The following is a 21,686-nucleotide window of genomic DNA, read 5'->3' as shown; positions in this document are numbered from 1 at the left end:
CGGTGGCCCAGGTGGGAGGCAAAGCGCGTGTGACTGACGGGGTTACCAGGGAATTTTGTTCTAATCACATTTGGGGCCTGGATGCTTTAATCTCACAGTGGCCAGAGAACCAGCCACCACTGGCCTCCGTGAAGGCAAGGGTCCAGTAGGGGCCACAGCCCGGGGCCAGGCTGCAGGTGAGAGGGAGGGGACGATCCAGATGAGTGGTCAGAAGCGGGGGCTCAGGTGTCTCCTGGCAGAGGTGTGACCAGGGGCGAGTGCCCACTCCCTCCAGGCCTTGGCCCCCCGTCTGTGTTGGCTCCCCTTGGCTGCTGCAATGAACCGCCAGACTTGTTCTACCGGCAGTTCTGGGGGGTGGAAGTCCGACAAGGGCCTCACTGGCTCAGAATCAGGTGTCAGCAGGGCTGGTTCCCGCTGGAAGCTCTGGGGGAATCTGTTTATGTCCCTCTTCCAGCTGTTGGAGGCCAACCTTGGCATGTGGCCCCTTCCTCCACATCTCCGCATCCCTTCTGTTTTCCTCCACACATCAGAACTCACCAGGTTAACCCAGGGCCACCTCCCATCTCATCCTCAATCACAGGCCAAGTCCCTGTGTCACATGAAGTAATGCATTCACAGGTTCCAGGGAGGAGGATGTGGACATCTGGGGGAGCTTGCCCTGTGGGGCCTGCAAGGCTCCGGGGCCCTGGGAAGCGCTCAGCAGGGCTGGCTCATCAGGCTGGTGGGGACAACAATTAGGAAGGTGCAGGAAGTGAAGAGCTCGCCTCAGACATGAGGGGCTCCTGGGTGCCCAGGTGGCCGCGGGGTGTCCGCCTGGCCCCACTTCACCGGGAGCCACGGCCGGGCCTCGCCTGCCGGCAGCTCTGCAGAGCTGCCACCCTATGCTGCCTCCCACGGCTTCAACTCACCACCGGGAAACTAGTCAAACACCCTATTTATTCAGGTTTAGAATTTTACACACCGTGTCCTGACAGGCCCAGTGTCTCGTTCTTGTGCCAGTCACCTCAGGGCTAGCCGCAGCCACTGGGGCCACAGCACACGGGGACTGGGCCTGGGCTTCTCTAAGCAGGCTACTAGTGGCTGCCCCATCCAGGTGGCAGTCTCGGCACACGTCCACGGCCAACCAGCACCCTTCCCCATGCCTGTGGTGCCCGTGGGCAGGAGGAGGTTCCGGAGGAGGCTGGGAGGCCCCGGAGTGGTGGGGGGACCGGGGACGAGAGGAGTGTGGAGGAAGCAGGGAGAGAGCATGAGACAGACCCCACAGGGGCTGAAGCCAACCCTGCTTTTGTTTCATTAGAGCTTCTTGATGGCCGACAGGAGCTCGGGTTTCAGGACAGATGAGTCTGGCTGGGCCCCCGCAGCCCTGATGTCTGCTAGCACGGCTGCATCCCACGAGAAGGTCAGGAGGGCCGAGGGCACCTGCAGTGGAGTAAGAAGCCTAAGCCTCGCTCTGGCCTTTACGTGACAGAGCTTCCGCTTCATGTTCAAATCTTCCTGCTGGAGCAGGGGCTGCTCCCCGCCGCTGACGGCACACCCATGCACTCTCAGTCCACTCGTAACAGGGGCTGCTCTGATGATGACCCGGGCTTGGGGACGCCCCCTGGCCTGGCTGAAGCCAACCCAGCGTCGGGCAGCACTCAAAACTTCCTGTCCAGGCCTCCCTGAATCAGGGTCTGACCGCTCTCTAGCCCCCTCCTGCACCCTCCCCAGTAATTCCTTACGTTTTGAACGCCACCTTGGCTCTGCGCCACAGAGGACTCTTAACACACTGGGCACATTCCCATTTTGTAGACACAGAAGTTACTCAAGATCACATGGTAAAGAAGTGGAAAGGTGGGACTCACACCCAGGGAGCCTGGCCCCAGGACCCCGTCCCCTAATGCCATCCCCAACCGAAGAGCATCCCCCTCCTCGGGGGTTTGTGCCGATTCAACAAGAACCCAGAGAACCCGGATCCACTGTGCAGGGAGCCCGTCACTCACCAGCCCGCACTCATTGAAGGCCAGGTTCTCGTCCTCCAACAACTTCTGCCCTCCCAAGGCCAGCAGCTCAAAAGGCAGCCAGTCCATCTGCAAGGCCTCCCGGACAAACGCGTACAGTGCTGCCGCCCGCTCCCGGGCGTAGAAGGTCCCTGGCGGGGGGACAAGAGTGGCGCTGGAGCTCGTGGGAGCCCCCCTGAGCCCACCCAGCCCCCTGAGCCCTCGGCCTCCTCCCCCGGAACGAGCTCAGACCAGAGCAGGCTGCTCCTGCCGGCGCACAGCGGACCCGAGGCAGCATTGCCAGCACCCGGCACGCACCCTGGAGGAGGCAGCCGTCGGGAAAGCGCACGCGCAGCAGCGTGTACGTGTACTTGCGCATCTCCCTCTGCTCCTCCCGCTCGCGCATGGCCTTGGTCCGCAGCACGCTCAGCCGCTCCACGGCCTCTGACCGCAGCCGCTGCTCTCGCTTGAGCTCCTCCGCCGTGAGGCTGAAGAAGTCCGCAGGCAGGTCGAACTGGGAGGCCAGGGGCGAGGGCCGGAAGACCCGGCGCTGGCGGGCCAGTGTGGCCCGCACGGGCTCGGCGCGCAGCAGCTGCTCCTTGTGCTGCTCCAGGCTCTGGGGCTGGGCCAGGGCGGCCTCGCTCAGCACGTAGAACTCCTCGGGGCCCTCTGGGACACGTGGGCACGTCACTGCCGTGGCAGGGAGACCCCCGAGCCGGGCCCCTCCCACCCCTGCCCCTGGGCTCAGCCACAGCCCTTCTCTTTTTCTCTTACCCTGGTTGGGGGTCGGAAGCAGCACCTTCTGGAAGCCGATGGCCTCAAAAAACTCGTGGGTCCCTTCCAGGCAGTTAATGCGCTCCTGAGAGCAGAGCCAGAGGTCATGCGGGACCCTTGGGGCCTCCTCATGCCCCACCGGCCTCACTGCCCGCCCCGCCCTTCTGGCCCAGAGTCCCCAGTCTCAGAGTGGCGGCTGCCCCTGGACAGGATGAACCCCCAAAGCTGGCTGCAGGGGTGAGCTCACAGAGGGCCTGGGATCCCAAAAGGTCAACACCAGGGTGAAGCAGGCTGAAGAGCCAAAGGACAGCGGAGGCTGGGAGTCCCCAGAAGTGGGGGAGGCAAGCTCTGGGATGCTGGATGTGGGTGGGGACCCCCAGGAGAGAGCGGGGCTCCGCCAGCTGCATGGGTACCATGGGCCAGAGTGCTAGGACCCTGCGATTTCTCCACAGAAACCAGAAGTCTGCATTTGCGTGAAAAATCTCCCCAGTGCCGATGTGTTCCCAGCTAATTCAAAGAAAAGTCGAGTCACGCCGTGGGTTGGTGGCGAGAGCAGACAGTGTACACGTACTGTGCTCGTCCTGCGCTCTTCCTGTGCTCACGAAGCCCTCCCTCCCCGCCTGGCACCTTCTGCCCACCTCAACTCCCAAGCCCTGCAGGGGCCCTTCTGCAGCCGGCTCTGGCCACCACTGGCTGGCTGCAGACCAGCTGCTCCCACCGCCAGCCTGGGTCCTGGGTGGCCTCACAGGCCCGGCCACGCCGGCCACCCCAGGCTAAGTCACTCTGATGGCAGCCCTCACCTGGAACACCTTGTTCTGAAGCTTGATCTTCCGGTACTTCTCCTCGTCGGGATGCAGGTGGATGTTGTCCAGGTACCTGGGGCGGACAGGGGAGAGCAGCTTAGAGCCACACAGGCTCGTGCTAAGAGTGACCCCCGGGAAGGCTGCCGTCATACCTGGTACACCCCATAGAGCCCAACCCCTGGTGCCCCCGACACTGGGCCTCCTCCTCAGTCCTGCCTCCCCCTGAGGGCACCAAGGAGCCACCGTGGTGGGGGTGGAGCAACCAGAGCCAGAGCTGATGGGTCCCCAGAGCTGGCTTGGGGGTTGCTAAGCAACACAGACTTCTGGCCCCGCCCCCGACCTACTCCCATCAGAGGAGTTGGCGGTGGGGGTGACCCTGCCTGCTTCACATTCTTCTGATGATCCCAAAGGGAAGCCAGGGTTGGGAACCCCCGATTCAGTAAACCTCTTCGTTCTAAACACTGGTAAACCGAGGCCCAGAGAGGCCAAGCCCCTTCCCCAAGGGCGAGGGGGAGTGAAGGGTGGGGCCTGGCCTCACTCCCAGGGCCGTGCTCCCTCCGGGGCCCCTCAGCCGATAGTGATGGAGGCCCAGGAGCTGGCACCCCGGTGGGAGGGGGCCACCTGCTCACCTGGCGATGGTGTCCACGCCCAGCTTCACCCGGTCCCGGTCCTTGTTGAACGTGTGGATCTTCATGATGGAGGCGGCCACTGGGTCGGTGGAAAAGTGCTGGGAGGAGGGAGGAAAGCTGAGTCAGAAAGCGTCCACCTCAGGGCCTGGAGGCCATGCCAGCGAAGCAGCCAGGTCTCAGCACTCAGGGGGCAGCAGTGACACCGGTGACAACAGTAAGAACTGTCTCACGGCAAAGCCCTAGTGTGGGACAGGAGCAAACTCAACAGCAGAAGAAGGAGGAGGAAAGCCCTTTTTTTTTTTTTTTTTTTTTTTTTTCTTTTTGCGGTATGCGGGCCTCTCACTGTCGTGGCCCCTCCCGTTGCGGAGCACAGGCTCCGGATGCGCAGGCCCAGCGGCCATGGCTCACGGGCCCAGCCGCTCCGCGGCATATGGGATCCTCCCAGATCGGGGCACGAACCTGTATCCCCTGCATCGGCAGGCGGACTCTCAACCACTGCGCCACCAGGGAGGCCCTGGAAAGCCCTTTTGATGACGCCAGCCTGGGGCCTCAGCCCTGCCCTCACGTCTAGGGAAAAGGGGGCGATGGCAGCCCAGGTTACGCCACCCCTCGGGTCGGCGTGACACAGACCTTGGCCTACCGCTCTGGCTTTGGTGCCCAACGCCAGCACTGAGCGCCACCAAGGGCGCAGCAGCTGAGTGCCCAGGACCCGCCGGCCACTGCGGACCTGCCGTCCCTCCTCATCCCCCATCCCTACGAGGGCGTTCTAGAAACAGACGGAGGTGGCAGAGACAGGACACAAAAGAGGTCTGTGACCTGCAGCTGCCTGGCCGCTCCTGGGGGAGGCAAGATAGTGGAGACATCACTGACTGGTCCCCACATCTCGGGGGCTCCACCTGCTTCTCTGGGAGAGGAGGAGCTGCAGATGGAGAGGTCGCAGGGCCCACAGTTGATCCCTCGACCGGCCCAGCCTCTGGGCACCCCCGGGGACCCTGCGAACAGCACCCCAGCGAGGAGAGGCTGAGAATGGATAACTAAGGCGAGGGGCAAGACTGGGCAGCAGATCTGCTCACGCTCTGGATAGCCACTGCACACGGCCACACCGTGTGGTGGTGTTTCTCTGCAGCCCCAGAAAGTCACTAGTTACATGGCGAGTGGGGCTGGCACCCGCGTCAGCCCCAAAGTCATTTGCACTGCCTGGATGATGGTGGGGGTGGGGCCTCCCTGGCAGTCCAGTGGTTAAGACTCCGCGCTTCCACTGCAGGGGCCATGGGTTCGATCCCTGGTCGGGGAAGTTCCGCATGCCGCAAGGTGTGGCCAAAAAGAAAACAAAAAAATGGTGGGGGTGAACAGCTGAGTCACCAGAGGTGATGAATCAAGAGAACAGAAGACCTGGCCCACTCAGATCTACCCCTGGGCAGCCCTGCAGAAGCCCAGCCACAGCTCCTGGAAGGCAGCTGTGGGGCTTCCACCCTGCCCCAGCTACCTTCCCTCAGCTACACTGGGGTGAGCCTTCAGCAGCCACAGCTGTGTCACTTAGTTGTCTGATCTGAACTGGGCCAGCTCTCCTGGGAACTTCAAATTGGGACCTAGCCCAGTCTGCCAGTAAGTTGCCAGAGTAGGACAAAAAGATGTGTAAGGGCAGAGAAATCGGGTCTGCAGAGAAGCAGCAGTAAGATGGGGGGCGTCCTCAGGACACGGCTGAGCCAGGCTGAGCGCCCCCTACTCCAGCCTCCTCAGGACAAGCACACCCACCCACCCAGGGAAGAGCTGCAGCTTCAAATGCTGTTCTCAGATGTTCCTAGGCAGCCTGCAGCCTCGTTTAAATTAGGACCAGGGCGCATGAACGGACAAGGGGACAAAGGAACAGACACATCCAGAAAGGAACTGAATCCATGTAGGGATCTACTTTGTGATAACGGCATATTTCACAGTGGCCAAAAGACAGGTGTTTCAATAAATGAGGATTGGGGAAAACTGGATAACTATCCGGGAAAAAAAAAGAAATAACACTAGTTCCATGCATCCTATTCTACACAGGTATAATTCTAGTGGGATCAAAGCTTTAAACAGGGCTTCCCTGGTGGCGCAGTGGTTGAGAGTCTGCCTGCCGATGCAGGGGATGCGGGTTCATGCCCCGGTCCAGGAAGATCCCACATGCCGCGGAGCGGCTAGGCCCATGAGCCATGGCTGCTGAGCCTGCGCGTCTGGAGCCTGTGCTCCGCAACGGGAGAGGCCGCAACAGTGAGAGGCCCGCGTACCACAAAAAAAAAAAAAAAAAAGCTTTAAACATTAAACAAAGCAAACAACAAAAGACAAAACAGAAAAGCACTAGAAAAACCATGGAAGAGTTGTTTTAATCCTGAAGTGGGGAAGGCCTTCCTGAGTAGGTCACAAAACCCAGAAGCCATAAAATAAGACCGACACATTGAATTACATAGAGATTAAAAATTTCTACATGGCCATATGACCATAAGCCAACTCTAAAAGTAAACAACTGGAGAAAAATATTCACAACTCAGATCATAGGCAAAAGGCTAGTTTTTCCTAATATGTAAAGAGTGCCTACAAATCAATAAGAAAAAAAAACCCACCACCCAACACAAAAATGGGCAAAGGATGCATTCTCATATGAAAACACAGCCAACCTAAGCAAAAAAAAGGAAATGCACACTAAAACTATGCTGAGATATTATTTTTACCAATCAGTTTGGGTAAAGACAAAAAATGTTTGGTAACCCACAGTGACAATGGGGGACAGGGAAATGGGTATTTTCTCACACACTGCTGGGTGAGTGTGAATCAGGACAACCCACATGGAGGTTCATCTGGTGACAACTATCCAAATCCCTACACGCTGTCCTCTGTCCCAACAACTCTGCTTCTGGAATGGAGCCTACAGCTCAAAGTGATGTACAGACAAGGTTTTCATCATAAATATTGTCCTCACTAGCAAAAGACTGGAAACTTCCTATGCGCTTATCAACACGGGGTTGGTTAAAGAGTCAGGGAACAATTTGCCATGAGTCATCACGCAATCACTGTGGAGAATGCAGGCTTTTGAACTGCTCAGAAAAAAACAGAGAGCTGTGACAGAGCCATTGGGGTAAAAATGTTAGCAACTGGAAAATGTGAGTAAGATGGGCAGAATGACATACATATTTGTGACCTGATCCCTGGAACCTGGGAGTATGTTATGGGTCAGGGGGTGTGGAGGTGACAGATGGAGTTAGCCTGCTGATCAGTGGACCTTAAAATAGGGAGATTAGCTTGGATTAGCCAGGTGAGCCCAATGGAATCACAAGGGCCCTTAAAAGGGGGAAGAGAGAGAGAGAGAGAGAGAGAGAGAGAGAGAGAGAGAGAGAGAGAGAGAGAGAGAGAGAGAGAAGCAGAGAGATGGCAGCTGGGAAAGACCTGGCCTCTCACCGCTGGCTGTGAAGACGGAGAAGGAGCCATGGAGTACAGACAGCCTGACTCCCCCTAGGGCTCCCAGAAGGCACACTGCCCTGCGGCCAACTTGACTGTGGCCCTGTGAGACCCAACTCCCACTTCTAATTTCCAGAATTATAAGAGGCATGCTGTCTGGAGGCACCAAGTTCGTAGTAATCTGTCAGAACAGTAATAGGACACTCCCACCCTGAGTAAAGGATGTTCACATGTTCTTTTTGTTCTCCTTGCGATTTTTCTTTAGGTTTTAAATTATTTCCAAATACAGAGTTTTAAGGGGAAAAAAATGTGGAAGTTCTTTCTGTACTGATATAATACCTAGCAGTTTCCACGTCAGGCGTGAACGGTACATTACCTTTTACGTAAAACAAACACACAGCACGTGTGGCAAATATAGATGCATCGGTAGTTTGTGCGTATTTGGAGCATCTCTGAAAAGGGGCCTGGACTACTTACAGCTGCTGCCTCAGGGAGAATGGCCATGAGGTGGGTGGGAGGTGGCTTTTCCCCGCCTACCCTTCTCTATCTTGAATTCCGTCCCTCAGGTAAGTACTCCCTCTTTAGAGAGGTTAGAACAGAACCACAGCATATGCTCTGTGCCACCCGGGCTTCCGGGGGTTGGCTCCGGCACCGGGGCCGGCACTCACCGAGAGAATGGCCTCTCTGATGCAGGCGTCCCGCTGGTCCTTCCTCAGGATGGCCCCTGTGAGCGGGCAGGTGAAGTACACTCCGGGCACTGCCAGGTGGGTCGAGCCCTCCTCTTTGGGCTTGGGCACCTGGGAGGATGGGTGAGGGTGTCTGAGCCTAGACTGTGGACAGAGGCCACCCCGAGCTGCCCGAGTGCCACAATCCTGAGAGCGTGGCCCTGGGAGCCAGACATCCTGGTCCCAATGCTGTCCCCTCTGCCTATTAGCCATGGGACACCGTGGCCCAGTGGCCAAGCCCCTCTGAGCCTGTCTTCTGGTCTGTAAGATGTCCTCGAGGGACCACCTCAGAATTCAACAAGGTAAGGAACGGAAAGCGTGGAGCAGCTCCGGACATGGTGTAAGTGCTGAATTGATCGTTCCTGCTCTTCCTGCCCCCCTACCTGGTGAGGAAGGGGCTTTGGTGGGAGAGTGAGGAGTCACGGTGCCCTGGACGAGTCCCAGCCTTGTTCTGGGCCTCAATTCCTAGGTAATATCCAGGGTCCCTTCCATTCTGAAATTCAGTGAGGCCTCAGAGGTGGTGCTGCTCAGAACAGTTTCTGCCAAGTCCTCCTTTGAGGCCTGCCTCCTCCAGGAAGGCCTCCCTGACTACACCAGTCTCCGTGGTGCCCTCCTGTATCCGAGGAAGGCAGCAGAGGGCAGCGCTAAGGCTAAGGGCTTTGGACTCAGACAGACTGGGGTTCCAGTCCTGCCCCTGCTGGTTTCGAGGTGCATGACCAAGGGCACCAGGCCTCACCTCTCTGAACCTCAGTTTTCTCTTCTGAAAAGTGGGAACTGTAACAGCACCTACCTTCATGGGGTTACAGGGGAGGGAGGGAACTTAATGGAGGTGCAGTTCCTCCCCCAGGGCCTGGGCCTGGTGTCATTAGATGCCAAGCACACAGGTCCCAGATGACACCGCCCTCAACCACGGGGATCCCCAGCGTCCTGAGGCCAGAGATGACCTCGATCCACCCCGCTGTCCCTTCTGCATCTCCCTACCCTCTCCAGCACCAGATGCTTACCGCCCAGGGCTGGGCACCAATCAGACCAAACACAGAAGAGAGCCCAAGCGGGCACTCTGAGGGCTCCCAGCTCCCCTGCCCGCCCCAGGCCACCCCTTGGGTGTCATGCTGCCATCGTGATGCTTTTACCGGGTTGGTCCCTGGGGCCTCTGGGCTCCCACTGACAGTCGCTTCAGCTTGAAGTTCCTTTCTCACTGCGGGGAGAGGCAGGGACGGGTCAGTGTGCGAGCCAGGCACACCATTCCCCGGCACGGACCCTCGTGTGGGTCAAATTCTAGTCCTTCCAGCTCGAGGTGCTCCCAGCCCGCCAACCTCTCCATGCCCCCAGGCTGCGCCAGGCCACATGCTCCCCCTCCTCCTCTGAGTCCCAACCCTCCCCTCCGCAACCTCCCTGACATCCGTGCCGCCCAGACCACAGCAGACCCCTTGGCATTTCCACCTGCATGGCCCCTTTGTGGACTGGCTCACAGCTGTGATTTAAACCCTCCTCCCACCCCGAATCGCTGGCTATGAAATTATTTTCAGCCAGAGCCAAGCACAGGACCTGGAACGCATGAAAAGTCAAGGATCAGCCTCGAGGACAGAGGGGCAGAGGCCCGCTCCACCGCCCCCCCGTCCCCACCCCTGTGGCCCAAGGACAGCCGAGACTCACCCTGGCTCCGGATGGACTCCTGTGACGTGGGGCCCCGCGCCCTGGGCTGCTTCTGCTCGAGCCGGGCCAGGGCCGCCGCGGCCGCCATCTGCGCCTCATCGGTGGGTCCCTGGCGGGGCTGCCGGAGCGCCGGCTTGCTGGGCTTTTCTTTGGGGGCCTTCTCCCTAGGGAGATGCGGTGGGACCGTGAGGTGACGTGGGGGCAGATAGAAGAGCTTTTGTCCCTCTCCCACTTCTGCTCCTGCCCCAGCAGACAGACATGGGCCTCTGCCCCAGGGGCCACCACGGCCACCAGACGGGTCTAACGCAGACGGAGGAGCCTCAGGAGGCAGACAGTGACTCTGCTTCCCGCCCTGCCCGCCACTTTGGACAAATCCTGCACGGGCCTGGGCCTCGGAGTCATCTGTCAGGCGAGGTAAGAGCACGCCTAACGTCCACAGGGGCTGATGCTCTTCGCCCCCTTCCCTGAGCGAGAGGCTCCACCCTTACTGTCTACGAGGGTGAGACATGGAGGCTTCATCTACTGAGCACCTACTGTGTGCCAGACAGCGCACCGGGAGCTAGCTGTCGCTCAGCGCGTCTATTACGCATGGCAACGTGCCTCCCAGCGAGTGCTCCAGACGCCCTTTCACAAGCCCCAGAGGGTCACAGAAGCTCGGGCAGCAGGCCAGGCCGCACGCAGGCCCTGCGTGGAGTGTTACAAGGATCTGGTTTAGGGACTTCCCTGGCGGTCCCGTGGTTAGGACTCGGTGCTCTCACTGTCTTGGGCTCGGGTTTGATCCCTGGTCAGGGAACTAAGATCCGGCATGCTGTGCAGCATGGCCAAAAAAAACCCCAAACAAACAAAGATCTGGTTTAATCTCCTCTCCACCCTGGGAAGTAGGCAGGGTGATCATCCCACAGGATGGGCAGCTTCCTAACCCAACCTAGCTTGAGAACGACCTGGCCTTGACGTTCCAGCAGAGATGGCCTTCTTCCCACCAGGGTCTGACTCACCTGCCTCACCCTCCTTTCCTCAGGACCCTCTCCTGATGCCACTAGTTGGAATCATCTGTGCTATATCTCTAGAACCTTCTCAGGAGCCAAGGCTCTGAGTTCATGGCCCTCATGCTTCCCACTCTGCTCAGACACCCAGGCAGCCCTCTTTTCTTGTCTCCAGGCCTCCGGGAGCTTCCTGCCCATCCCGGCCCCTCTCTCCCGCCCTCCCAACAGCTGAGAGTTTCAGGTCGAAGAAAAGACAAGTCACGTAGTGCCACCCTAGCCCCATCTTTCCATGAAAACGCCATTTTTCCAAGACCCCTCACTCACCTGCTTCATGGCTCCTCTGGGCAGCCAGAGGGATCCTTCTAAAACCCAGTCACTCCTCTGCACAAAGCCCTCTCATCCCATGCAGGACAGAATCCTGCAGCCTCTGCACGCTACAGGCCCTTCACAACCTGCCCCTTTCCCTTGTTCACTCCTATCTATACTCCCTGCTGTTCTTCACACAGACCCAACCTCCTACCACAGGACCTTTGCACTTTCTGTGCCTTCTGCCTGGAGTGTTCTGCCTGGGAGGGACAGGCACCGCTTCAACTGTGTGTGTGTGTGTGAGAGAGAGAGAGAGACAGAAACAGAGACAGAGAGACAGGGGTTGATTTCCACACGGCTGAGTCTCACCTCATCCAGCTCTCGCTCAAAAGTCACCTTCTCAGAGAGGCATTCCCAGACCACCTAACAGTCACCTACATGGTTCACTCTCTGGACCCTGTTTGTTTTTCTTCAGGGCTGATCTTTCATCGTTTATGTATTGTTCTACTTGTCCACCTCTCCCCACTACAACGTGAGCCCTGAGAGGGCAGGGATTTTCATGCCGTAACAGTGCTGGACACACACCCTCGCATGCACCCTGAGTCTCCAGTCTGGCTCCAGGTATGTCACAGAAGCTTGGATCTCCATGTGGCTCCCCTCTCCTGTCCTCCCAGGCCTCCAGTCTGACACAGCCATCAGCCCCCACCTCCTTCCTGTCACACACAGTCCAGCTGCACCAGCCTCCCACCTCCACCCGCTACTTGATGAACAAATGAATGAACCCCCTTGTCTGGCCCACGGCTCTCCCTGGGCCCCTCTTAAGCTGCCCTCCTCCCCTGTCACCGCCCCAGGCTCCCAGGACCTGCACTTCCCTCCCGTACTCATGGATCTGACCCTCATGGGCCTCCTTTGTCCCACTACTCCTTTGTCCCCTCCCAAGAACCCCAGGGGCCCCCAATCCTCGTGACAGATGCCCTGATGTCCTTGCCACGCACCCACTCTCCCTCACCCACCCCCACTGCCTCATGATGCCCTCACCACCCCTTCCTGCCAGCCTCCCTGCCTCTCCTCCGACCCCCTCCCAGCCCCGACCTCTTCACAATCCCTTCCATTATGCCTCACAGACCCCTCCCCAGGCTGACCTCTTTCTTCAGTCACTCCCGAACCTAAACCCCTCGGGTCCCCCAGCCCCCTCTGTAGCTCCTGGTAGCAGCCCCAGCCCCTCCTGAACTCCCTCTTCTCATCCCATCCCCCCCAGTGGAGCCTCCTTCTCAGCCCACCGGCCCTCAGTCTGGCATCCTCACCTGCTCCAGCTCTTCACTATCCTCTGCACAGCACTGGCCCCTCACACCTGCCCATGGAGCCTCCATTGTGGCCCCAGGCCCTTCTCTTCTCCAAGTCCTCCCCAGATAAGTCACAGAGGCCTGGAAATGCAGGCCACCTCCCCTCCCCTCCCAGGTCACCCTCGGGACCTCCAGGCCACTCAGCCATCACCCACGAGGCCCCCCACCTCCTTCCGGTAGCAGACTCCCCCAGCTCCCCAGCTCCACCCACCTGCCTTCCTTCTCCTCCCAGACCTTCCTCAGCCCCTCGCAGAACCCACCACCCACCCAGTGCATCCGCACCTCCCAAGTCCCTGACCACCCTTCCAACAACGCCTCAGGCTCCCTGATCTTCCAGATCCTCAACCCGTCCTCCCTCCTGCTCCAGAACCAAGGCCCAGACCCCCATCGCCACAGAGTCTAAGCCTCACGACTTTTTGCGACCCCAGCTCTACCTGTTTCTCCAGGCTCAGTCCCCAATCTCTGGTCACCTAGATTCCCCCAAGCCCTATGCGATGCCTCTTCAGGGCCCCTTCTCCGCATCCCCAGCCTCTCCCTTACCGCCCGCCCTAACCCCCTAGGGTCTCTCCAGGGACCCCCTCACTTTCTGCAGCCCCGCCCCCTCCAGCCTCGCCCCCTCCTGCCCCGCCCCCGGAGGCCTCCCCTCCCCCCTACTCCCACTCCCTCCCTCTTGCCCCGCCCCCCGAGGTTTCTCCCCACGCTCTCTCTGCCGCCCCTCCCGGCCTCTCGTCTTCCCTGGCCTCCCCGCCCCTCCCCCTCCGCTGATCACCGCCCTCGGGCCTCAAGTCTCAGCGCCTGTCACGCACCCCACCGACTCAGTGAGCTTCTGACCGGGCCCCGCACTCTTGAACTTGACGTCGGCCTTGATCTCTTGGAAGAATTTCTTCATGGTGGCGGCGGGCCCGGCGGCGGGGGGCCGCGGGGGGAGGGGGGCGCAGGGGCCAGTAAGGGAGGGGCCGGTAGGAGCCAACAACCGGAAAGAAAATACTGGGCCGCCGGAAGTCCCGCCTTCCCGAGGGCAGCCCACGTGACAATCGGTCAGACGCCGCTTTCTAGATCTCCGCGCCTTGCTGGCTCGGAGTGAGCGCTCTGCACTGTCGGGCCGCGTCTCGGTGGTTCTCCTGGACTCTGTTGCCAGGGGCAACGAGGGCGCTTCCAGCGGGAGGCTGTGCTTGGGCGCCTTCCACCGCGTTCCCCAAGGAGTGAGTGACAGGAGAGGGAGGGACAGAACTACAACCCCACGGAGAAAGCGCTGGCCTTGTCCGTTTCCCTCCTCAAGAACCATCTCTGGCTCCCCGGCGGTTACGTGATAAAGTCCCAACTCAATGTGGGGGCATTCAAGGTCCCCACAAGCCAACCCGGTGGTCCGCCCTAGTAGTCCCCCACGCACACAGTGTGGGAGAGAATGAAGAAGATGCACAGAGCTGGGGCTTGGGGACCCACGATGGCGGACCCCACGGGGTTTAAATTAAGGAGATCGGGAGATTATCCTCAGAACATTGACGAAGTTTAAGGAAGAATGGAAGAATCTGGTGCCGCCCAAACTTTAACCTTCCTGAATTTCAGTTTCCTATCTATGAAATGGGGATAAGAATAGCACCTGCTGGACTTCCCTAGTGGCTTAGTGGTTAAGAATCCGCCTGCCAGTGCAGGGGACACGGGTTCCAGCCCTGGTCTGGGAAGATCCCCCATGCCGTGGAGCAACTAAGCCCGTGTGCCACAACTACTGCAGCCTGCATGCCTAGAGCCTGTGCTCCGCAACAAAGAGAAGCCACCGCAGTGAGAAGGCCGCACACCGCAACAAAGAGTAGCCCTCGCTTGCCGCAACTACAGAAAGCCCGCGCACAGCAACAAAGACCCAATGCAGCCAATAAATAAAGAAAAAAGAATAAAAAAAGAATCCACCTGCCAATGCAGAGACACAGGTTGGATCCCTGGTCTGGGAAGATCCCACATGCCGCAGAGCAACTAAGCCCATGCACCACAACTACTGAAGCCCGTGCACCTAGAGCCCATGCTCTGCAACAAGAGAAGCCACCGCAGTGAGAAGCCCGGGCACCGCAACAAACAGTAGCCCCTGCTCGCTGCAGCTAGAGAAAGCCCGTGTGCAGCAACGAAGACCCAATGCAGCCAAAAAATAAATAAATAAAAATTAAAAAAATGTGAATGCCGGGAGGCGGAGATCACTGGGGTCCAGGTTGAAGGCTGCCTACCATACTAGAGCACTGAGTAAAACTGCAATAGATGAGACACTGCCCACTGGTTTACAGTGTAGAAAGCATGCTATGGAAAAACAAGGCAGGGAAGAAGGGCAAAACTCTAACACTGGTTATTTGGGTTGGGGGGATTACAGAGGATTTTTCTCTTTTTTTTCCCCTAGTTTCCAAGTTTTCTTTAATGGGGTTCTATGACTTTTATAATAGAAAATAATATTTTAAAATACAAGACGAATGGGACTTCCCTGGCAGTCCAATAATTAAGACTCCGTGCTTCCTCTGCAGGGGGCATGTGTTCTACCCCTGGTCTGGGAACTACGATCCCATATGCCTCGCAGTGCAGCCAAAAAAATTTAAAAATAAAATAAGGACTTCCCTGGTAGTCCAGTGGTTAAGACTCCACACTTCGAATGCGGGGGCATGGGTTTGATTCCTGGGCGGGGACATTCCGCATTAGTTTCCACTAATAGAAGAAAAATAAAATAAAATAAAATATAAGACAGTTGGGGGACTTCCATGGTGGCACAGTGGTTAAGAATCTGCCACAAGTTCGAGCCCTGGTCTGGGAAGATCCCAGATGCCGCGGAGCAACTAAGCCTGTGCACCACAACTACTGAGCCTGCGCTCTAGAGCCCATGAGCCACAACTGCTGAGCCCACGGTCCGCAACTACTAAAGCCTGCACGCCTGGAGCCCGTGCTCTACATCAAGAAAAGCCACCGCAATGAGAAGCCCGCACACCATAAGGATAAGTAGCCTCTGCTCGCTGCAACTAGAGGAATCTCATGCGCAGCAACGAAGACCCAACACAGCCCAAAAAAAAAAAAAAGACAATTGGATTAAGCCTCTAGGTCTAATTTATGGGAATTACAAGGGATGGACAAAGAATAAAACAGCCTCACAAGGGAACTCCCTGGCAGTCCAGTGGTTAGGACTTGGCACTTTCACTGCTGAGGGCCAGGGTTCAATCCCTGGTCGGGGAAATAAGATCCCACAAGCCGAGTGGCATGCTCCGTCCCCTGCCAAAAAAAAACAAAAAACAGCCTCATGAGGAGATAGACAAATCCAGACTGTGAGACATTCTCCAAGCCGACTGACCTGTTTGCTCTAGAACATCGACGTTGTGAAAAATAAACAAGATTCTAAGTAAAAGGGATTAGAGGAATATAATCTTTACTTGTAGTGCAAGAACCTTGATTTGATCCCTGTTTAAAAAAAAAGCTGCAAAAACTTCTTAGAACAATGAAAATTAGAAATGGACTGAATATTAAATAATATCTTGGCATAAATATGAATTTTCTTTGCTGTGATAAAAGTATCGCATTTATGTAATAAAACGTCCCTATTCTTAGGAAATGCTGAAGTATTTAGGGGTGAAGGGTCATGATGGATGTATGAAACTTTCAAATGTTTAAAAACAAATACGTATATATTCACACACATATATAAAGCACGTATGGAAAAATGTTAACAATTGTTGAATATAGGCGTAAGGTTGTGGTGCTTTTAAAATATGTCCATAAAGTCTTTGGTGCTCCTACTTTCCAAAGGTGGAGCCTAATTCCCCTCTCCTTGAATGTGGGCTGGACTTGGTGACTCACTTTTTTTTTTTTTTTTTTTTTGTGAATGGCGAAGAGGGTTGCTCTTTATTTGACTTTCTCAAAGGCTCCAGTATGCTCAGTAAAGTTTCAGCTCATTCTGGGATGGAAGGAAAGGAACAGTGCGGACTAAATGTAGCATAATGTGACAAATATGACATAATGCTTGTTCAGTGGTATCCTTTGTTTTCATGGTTTGAGATAGAGAAAACTAATTAAGTGGCTGAATTTGGACAGGAATCCAGGTCTTTTAGCTCTCCATCAAGCAAACAGTCTTTTTTTTTTTTTCACTATACAATACTATTTGGACAACAGAGAAAAAAGTTTTTTCCTAAGCCACGGAGACTTAAGTTTGGCAGTGCACCAAAATCATGATTTGATGTTAGATCTCAAAGCTGGAAGTAAGTTTTTGTTTTTTGGCTCTTTAATTTTTGAAATGCCAAGTTACCTTTATAGGTTGGGACAGTATCCAACTTCCCTTTTTTTTTTTTTTTTTTTTTGCGGTACGCGGGCCTCTCACTGTTGTGGCCTCTCCCGTTGCGGAGCATAGGCGCCGGACGCGCAGGCTCAGCGGCCATGGCTCACGGGCCCAGCCGCTCCGCGGGATGTGGGATCTTCCCGGACCGGGGCACGAACCCGTGTCCCCTGCATCGGCAGGCGGACTCCCAACCACTGCGCCACCAGGGAAACCAGATGTGGACCATTTTTAAAGTCTGTATGGAATTTGTTATAATGTTGCTTCTGTTTTCTGTTTTGGTTTTTTGGCTCTGAGGCATGTGGGATCTTAGCTCCCTGACCAGGGATCGAACCTGCACCCCCTGCATTGGAAGGAGAAGTCTCAACATCTGGACCGCCAGGGAAGACCCTAAAGGGTCCATACTTTTAATCCCTGGGGTCAGCAGAATAGTGCTCCCTAAAAATGACCAGGCCTTAATCCTGAGAACCTGTGAATATGGTGACATTTGTGGCAAAAGAGATGCTGCAGATGTCACTAAATCAGGAACCTTGAGATGCGGACATGATCCTGGATTCTTTGAATGTGTCCCACGAAATCACAGGGTCCTTATAAGAAGGAGGCAGGAGGGTCAGAGAAGATGTGATGACCACAGCAGTATGAGAAGGACATGATTTGCTATTGCAGCTTTGAAGATGGAGGAAGAAGCCACAAGCCAAGGAACGCAGGCGGCTTCTAGGAACTGGAAAAGGCAAGGAAACTGATTCTCCCCTCAAGCCTCCAGAAGGAGTGCAATTCTGCCTATATTTGGATTTTAGCCCAGTGAGACCCATTTGGGTCTTTTGACCTCCAGAATGGTCAAAATAGATTTGCATTGTTTTAAGCCACTAAGTTTGTAGTAATCTGTTACGAAAGCAATAGGAAATGAATACACCCCCTAGACTAAATAACCCTAGGAAACAAGTACTGATATTTCTCACCGATTTATAGGAGAGGTTGCAAAGTTCTGGATGGACTTGTTCATATCCCCGCAGCTTGCAGAGGGATGATTCAAACCCAGGACCATCAGACCCCAGTCACACTTCAGTGGGTGCTTCTTGAACCATAATGCAAACTCAAATCCCATGGGGAACTTGTTTATGTATTTTTAAAAATATTGATTTATTTATTAACTTATTTTGGCTGTGCTGGGTCTTAGCTGCAGTGCGTGTGATCTTTGTTGCGGCATGAGGGATCTTTAGTCGGAGCATGCGGGCTTCTTAGTTGGGACATGCGGACTTCTTAGTTGCAGGATCGAACCCCGGCCCCCTGCCTTGGCAGCACGGAGTCTTACCCAGTGGACCACCAGGCAAGTCCTGGGAGCTTATTTAAAGGCAGATTTTGTTGCCTCTGGTCTTGAGGGGGCTGCGATTCTGCATTTCTGACAACACCCTCCTGGGGAGAATGAATGAGGCAGGAATGAATGAATGAATGTTACCCTCACAGCTCAGGTAAGGAGAAGCTCTGGGGCAAATGTCGAACATTCCCAGATTCCAATCCCCCGGTGCTATCCCTCTGCCTCAGTTTCCTTATCTGGAAAGCAGGGGTGAAAAATAACAACTGACATGGGAATGAAATTAACCATGTTAAATGCTTACTATATGTGACTTGGAACATAGTAGCTGCTCAATAAATCTTAGTTATTATTCTACTTGGGTAAGTGGGCAGTAAATATTTGTTAATCAGAGTATTGAGGGACTTTCCTGGTGGTCCAGTGGTTAAGACTCTGCACTCCCAGTGCAGGGGGCCCAGGTTCGATCCCTGGTCGGGGAACTAGATCCCACATGCCACACCTAAGACGCAGCACAGCCTAAATAAATAAATAAATATTTTTTTAAAAAAAAGATAGGATTGAAAGCTGATGGCCCAGGCTGTAAACTGGAGATCAAGCCTGCAGCACACAGTAGGTGCTCAGGTCACCTGCTGATTAGAAGGAGACGTTCCATGCAGTTCTTGGGGCAGAGCAGCACCTTCCCCACCTTGCCTCCTCCGGCCAAGTGCCAGGCACCATCTCTCAGGGAACAGGAAGCAAAGTCACCTCCCCAGGTGATGACTAATGGCCCAGCCGTTGGCTTCAGTGGCCTCTGATTTGGCGGGAAGGCATGGCTCCTCTCCCAGCTCAGCCTGCCATTTTGGGGGAGCCCTCCTAACCCTCTTAGGGAACTCTGCCCCCTGGCTTCCATCAGAGCCTGATCTTTTTTCAGCTGCTCGACATAGCTCAGTCTCTGGTTTTCTGCACTGGCTCAAGGTCTGGGGGAGAAGTTTTCACTGAATCAGGAGGGCCCTGGAGGTGGGAACCCAGAGAAGTGGCATTCTTGCCCTCGGAAGGACTGGATGTATGACCTCAGGCAAGGCACGCCCCTCTCTGGGCCTCAGTATCCCCATCTGTACCCTGGCCTAGGCCAGACCCCTCTGCACCAAGTTCCTCATTTATTGTGCAACTTCTACCTCATGTGAGGGTGCCCAGATTTAGCAAATAAAAATACAGAATGCCCAGTTAGATCTGAATTTCAGATACAAATACTTTATTGTTTTATATATATAATTTAAATTTACAGGGAATTCCATGGCAGTCCAGTGGCTAGGACTTGGCACTTTCACTGCTGAGGCCCGGATTCAATCCCTGGTCAGGAAACTAAGATCCTGCATGCCCAGTGGCTAGGCCAAAAAAAAAAAAATTACAATCTTAACCATTTGAAAAAGAACTATGTGTCAGATATTGTTATTTCATGATATATGCATTATTAATTATTTTTATTGTGATAAAATATATATAACACATTAACCATTTTAACTATTTTTAAGTGCACAGCTCAGTAGCATTAAGTACATTCTCACTGTTGTGCAACCATCCCCACCATCCGTCTCCAGAACTTTCTCATCTTCCCAAACTGAAACTCTGTCCCCATGAAACACTGACTCCCCATCCCCTCCCCCAGCCCCTGGTCCCACCATTCTACTTTCTGTCTCTATGAATTTAACTCCTCTGGGGACCTCCTATAAGTGGACTCATACAGTACTTGTCCTTTTGTGACTAGTCTATTTCACTGAGCATAATGGCCTCAGGGTTCATCCATGTTGTAGAATGTGTAATAAATACTTTTTTAGTGCAGGTATGTCACAAATATTGCTTGGAACATACTTACCCTAAAAAAGTATTTGTTGCATATCTACAATTCAGATTTAGCTGGTAATCCTGAATTTTATCTGGCAATGTTACCTACAGCCTTTCTTCACACAGCAGCCTAAGGAATCTTTTATTTTTATTTTATTTATTTTTTAAAATAAATTTATTTATTGTATTTATTTTATTTTTGGTTGCATTGGGTCTTTGTAGCTGCATGCGGGCTTCCTCTAGTTGCCACAAGTGAGGGCTACTATTCGTTGTGGTGCGCAGGCTTCTCATTGGGGTGGCTTCTCTTGTTGTGGAGTACAGGCTCTAGGTGCGCAGGCTTCAGTAGTTGTGGCTCGCGGGCTCTAGAGCACAGGCTCAGTAATTGTGGCACAGGGGCTTTGTTGCTCCACGGCATGTGGGATCTTCCCGGACCAGGGCTCGAACCCATGTCCCCTTCATTGGCAGGCGGATTCTTAACCACTGCGCCACCAGGGAAGCCCCAGGAATCTTTTTTAAAACAGCTTTATTGATATATCATTTACATACCCTAAAATTCACCTTTTTAAAGTGTACAATTCAATGAATTTTATTGTATATTTACAGAGCTCTAGGACCATCACCACAATCTAGTTTTAGAACATAGGGTGATTTTCCATCACCTTAAAGAAACCTCATACTCCTTTGCAGTCACTCTAGATTCCTACCTTCAGCTCAAAGCAAATACTGATCTACTTTCTGTCTTGAAATTTTTGCCTTTTTTGGACATTCTATCAAATGTCATATGATGTTGGAATCATAGAGTATGTGATCTTATGTCTGGCTTTTTTCACCGAGTATAATGTTTTGGAAGTTAATCCCTGTTGTAGTGTGTATCGGTCCTTCGTTTCTTTCTCTTGCTGAAGAGTCAGCAGTAAAATTCATCATCAGGATATACCACATTTGGTTTATCCATTTATCCGTAGATGGACATTTGAGTTATTTCCCCTTTTTGGTTTTTGTGAATAATGCTGTTATGACTATTAGTTGTATAAGTTTTGGTGTGGATGTTTGTTTTCATTTCTCTTGGGTAGATACATAGAGTTGGAATTGCTGGTTCATGTGGTAAGTCTTTGTTTAACTTTGTAAAAAACCCAAAAAACAAAAAAAAAACCTGCCTTTTTGAGATGTATTTCACATGCATAAGGATATTTCTTGAGATTAAAGTATTATCTCCGTAACCTGTGATCAAATCCCTCCAGGTTTTTTTCCCCCAAGAAGTTAAAATAAAACCCAAGCGTGTCACTGATATTCACAAGGCATATGATAGGTCCTTAACGGACCCTTTTGCTATCTGCTCTGCTCTAAATGCCCTCCCAGCGCCCACCTCCCTACCTGGACCTATTTCTAGTCATCTTTGAACTCTCTGGTTAAACTACTATCTCCTCCAGAAAATACTTCTGTTCCCCCATGATAGACGAAGTCTCTGGCATTACTCAGCATTTTTTTTCCTTTTTCCTTTTTTTTAAAAAATTGAAGTATAGTTGATTGACAGTGTTGTGTTAATTTCTGCTGTACAACAAAGTGATTCAGTTATACATATACATACATTATTTTTTATGTTCTTTTCCGTTATGGTTTATCACAGGATGTTGAATATACTTC

General features: G+C 54.0%; 1 protein-coding gene across 1 annotated transcript; it reads right to left on the bottom strand.

Moving 5' to 3' along the window:
- Positions 1 to 53: 53 nt before the first annotated feature.
- Positions 54 to 13,614, bottom strand: UBXN6 (UBX domain protein 6). The gene is made up of 10 exons (XM_060094524.1): positions 13,431 to 13,614; positions 9,993 to 10,156; positions 9,470 to 9,534; positions 8,280 to 8,408; positions 4,186 to 4,283; positions 3,554 to 3,629; positions 2,754 to 2,838; positions 2,298 to 2,648; positions 1,983 to 2,131; positions 54 to 1,419 (listed from the first exon to the last, which is right to left on the bottom strand). Exons 1-10 carry the CDS (start codon positions 13,511 to 13,513, stop codon positions 1,294 to 1,296), a joined length of 1,326 nt encoding a protein of 441 aa, XP_059950507.1. The 5' UTR covers positions 13,514 to 13,614; the 3' UTR covers positions 54 to 1,293.
- Positions 13,615 to 21,686: the final 8,072 nt, after the last annotated feature.

The sequence above is a fragment of the Mesoplodon densirostris genome, chromosome 3 (genome assembly GCF_025265405.1).
Source record: "Mesoplodon densirostris isolate mMesDen1 chromosome 3, mMesDen1 primary haplotype, whole genome shotgun sequence".
Classification (NCBI taxonomy): Eukaryota; Metazoa; Chordata; class Mammalia; order Artiodactyla; family Ziphiidae; genus Mesoplodon; species Mesoplodon densirostris.
This window is presented reverse-complemented; position numbering and strand designations above follow the sequence as displayed.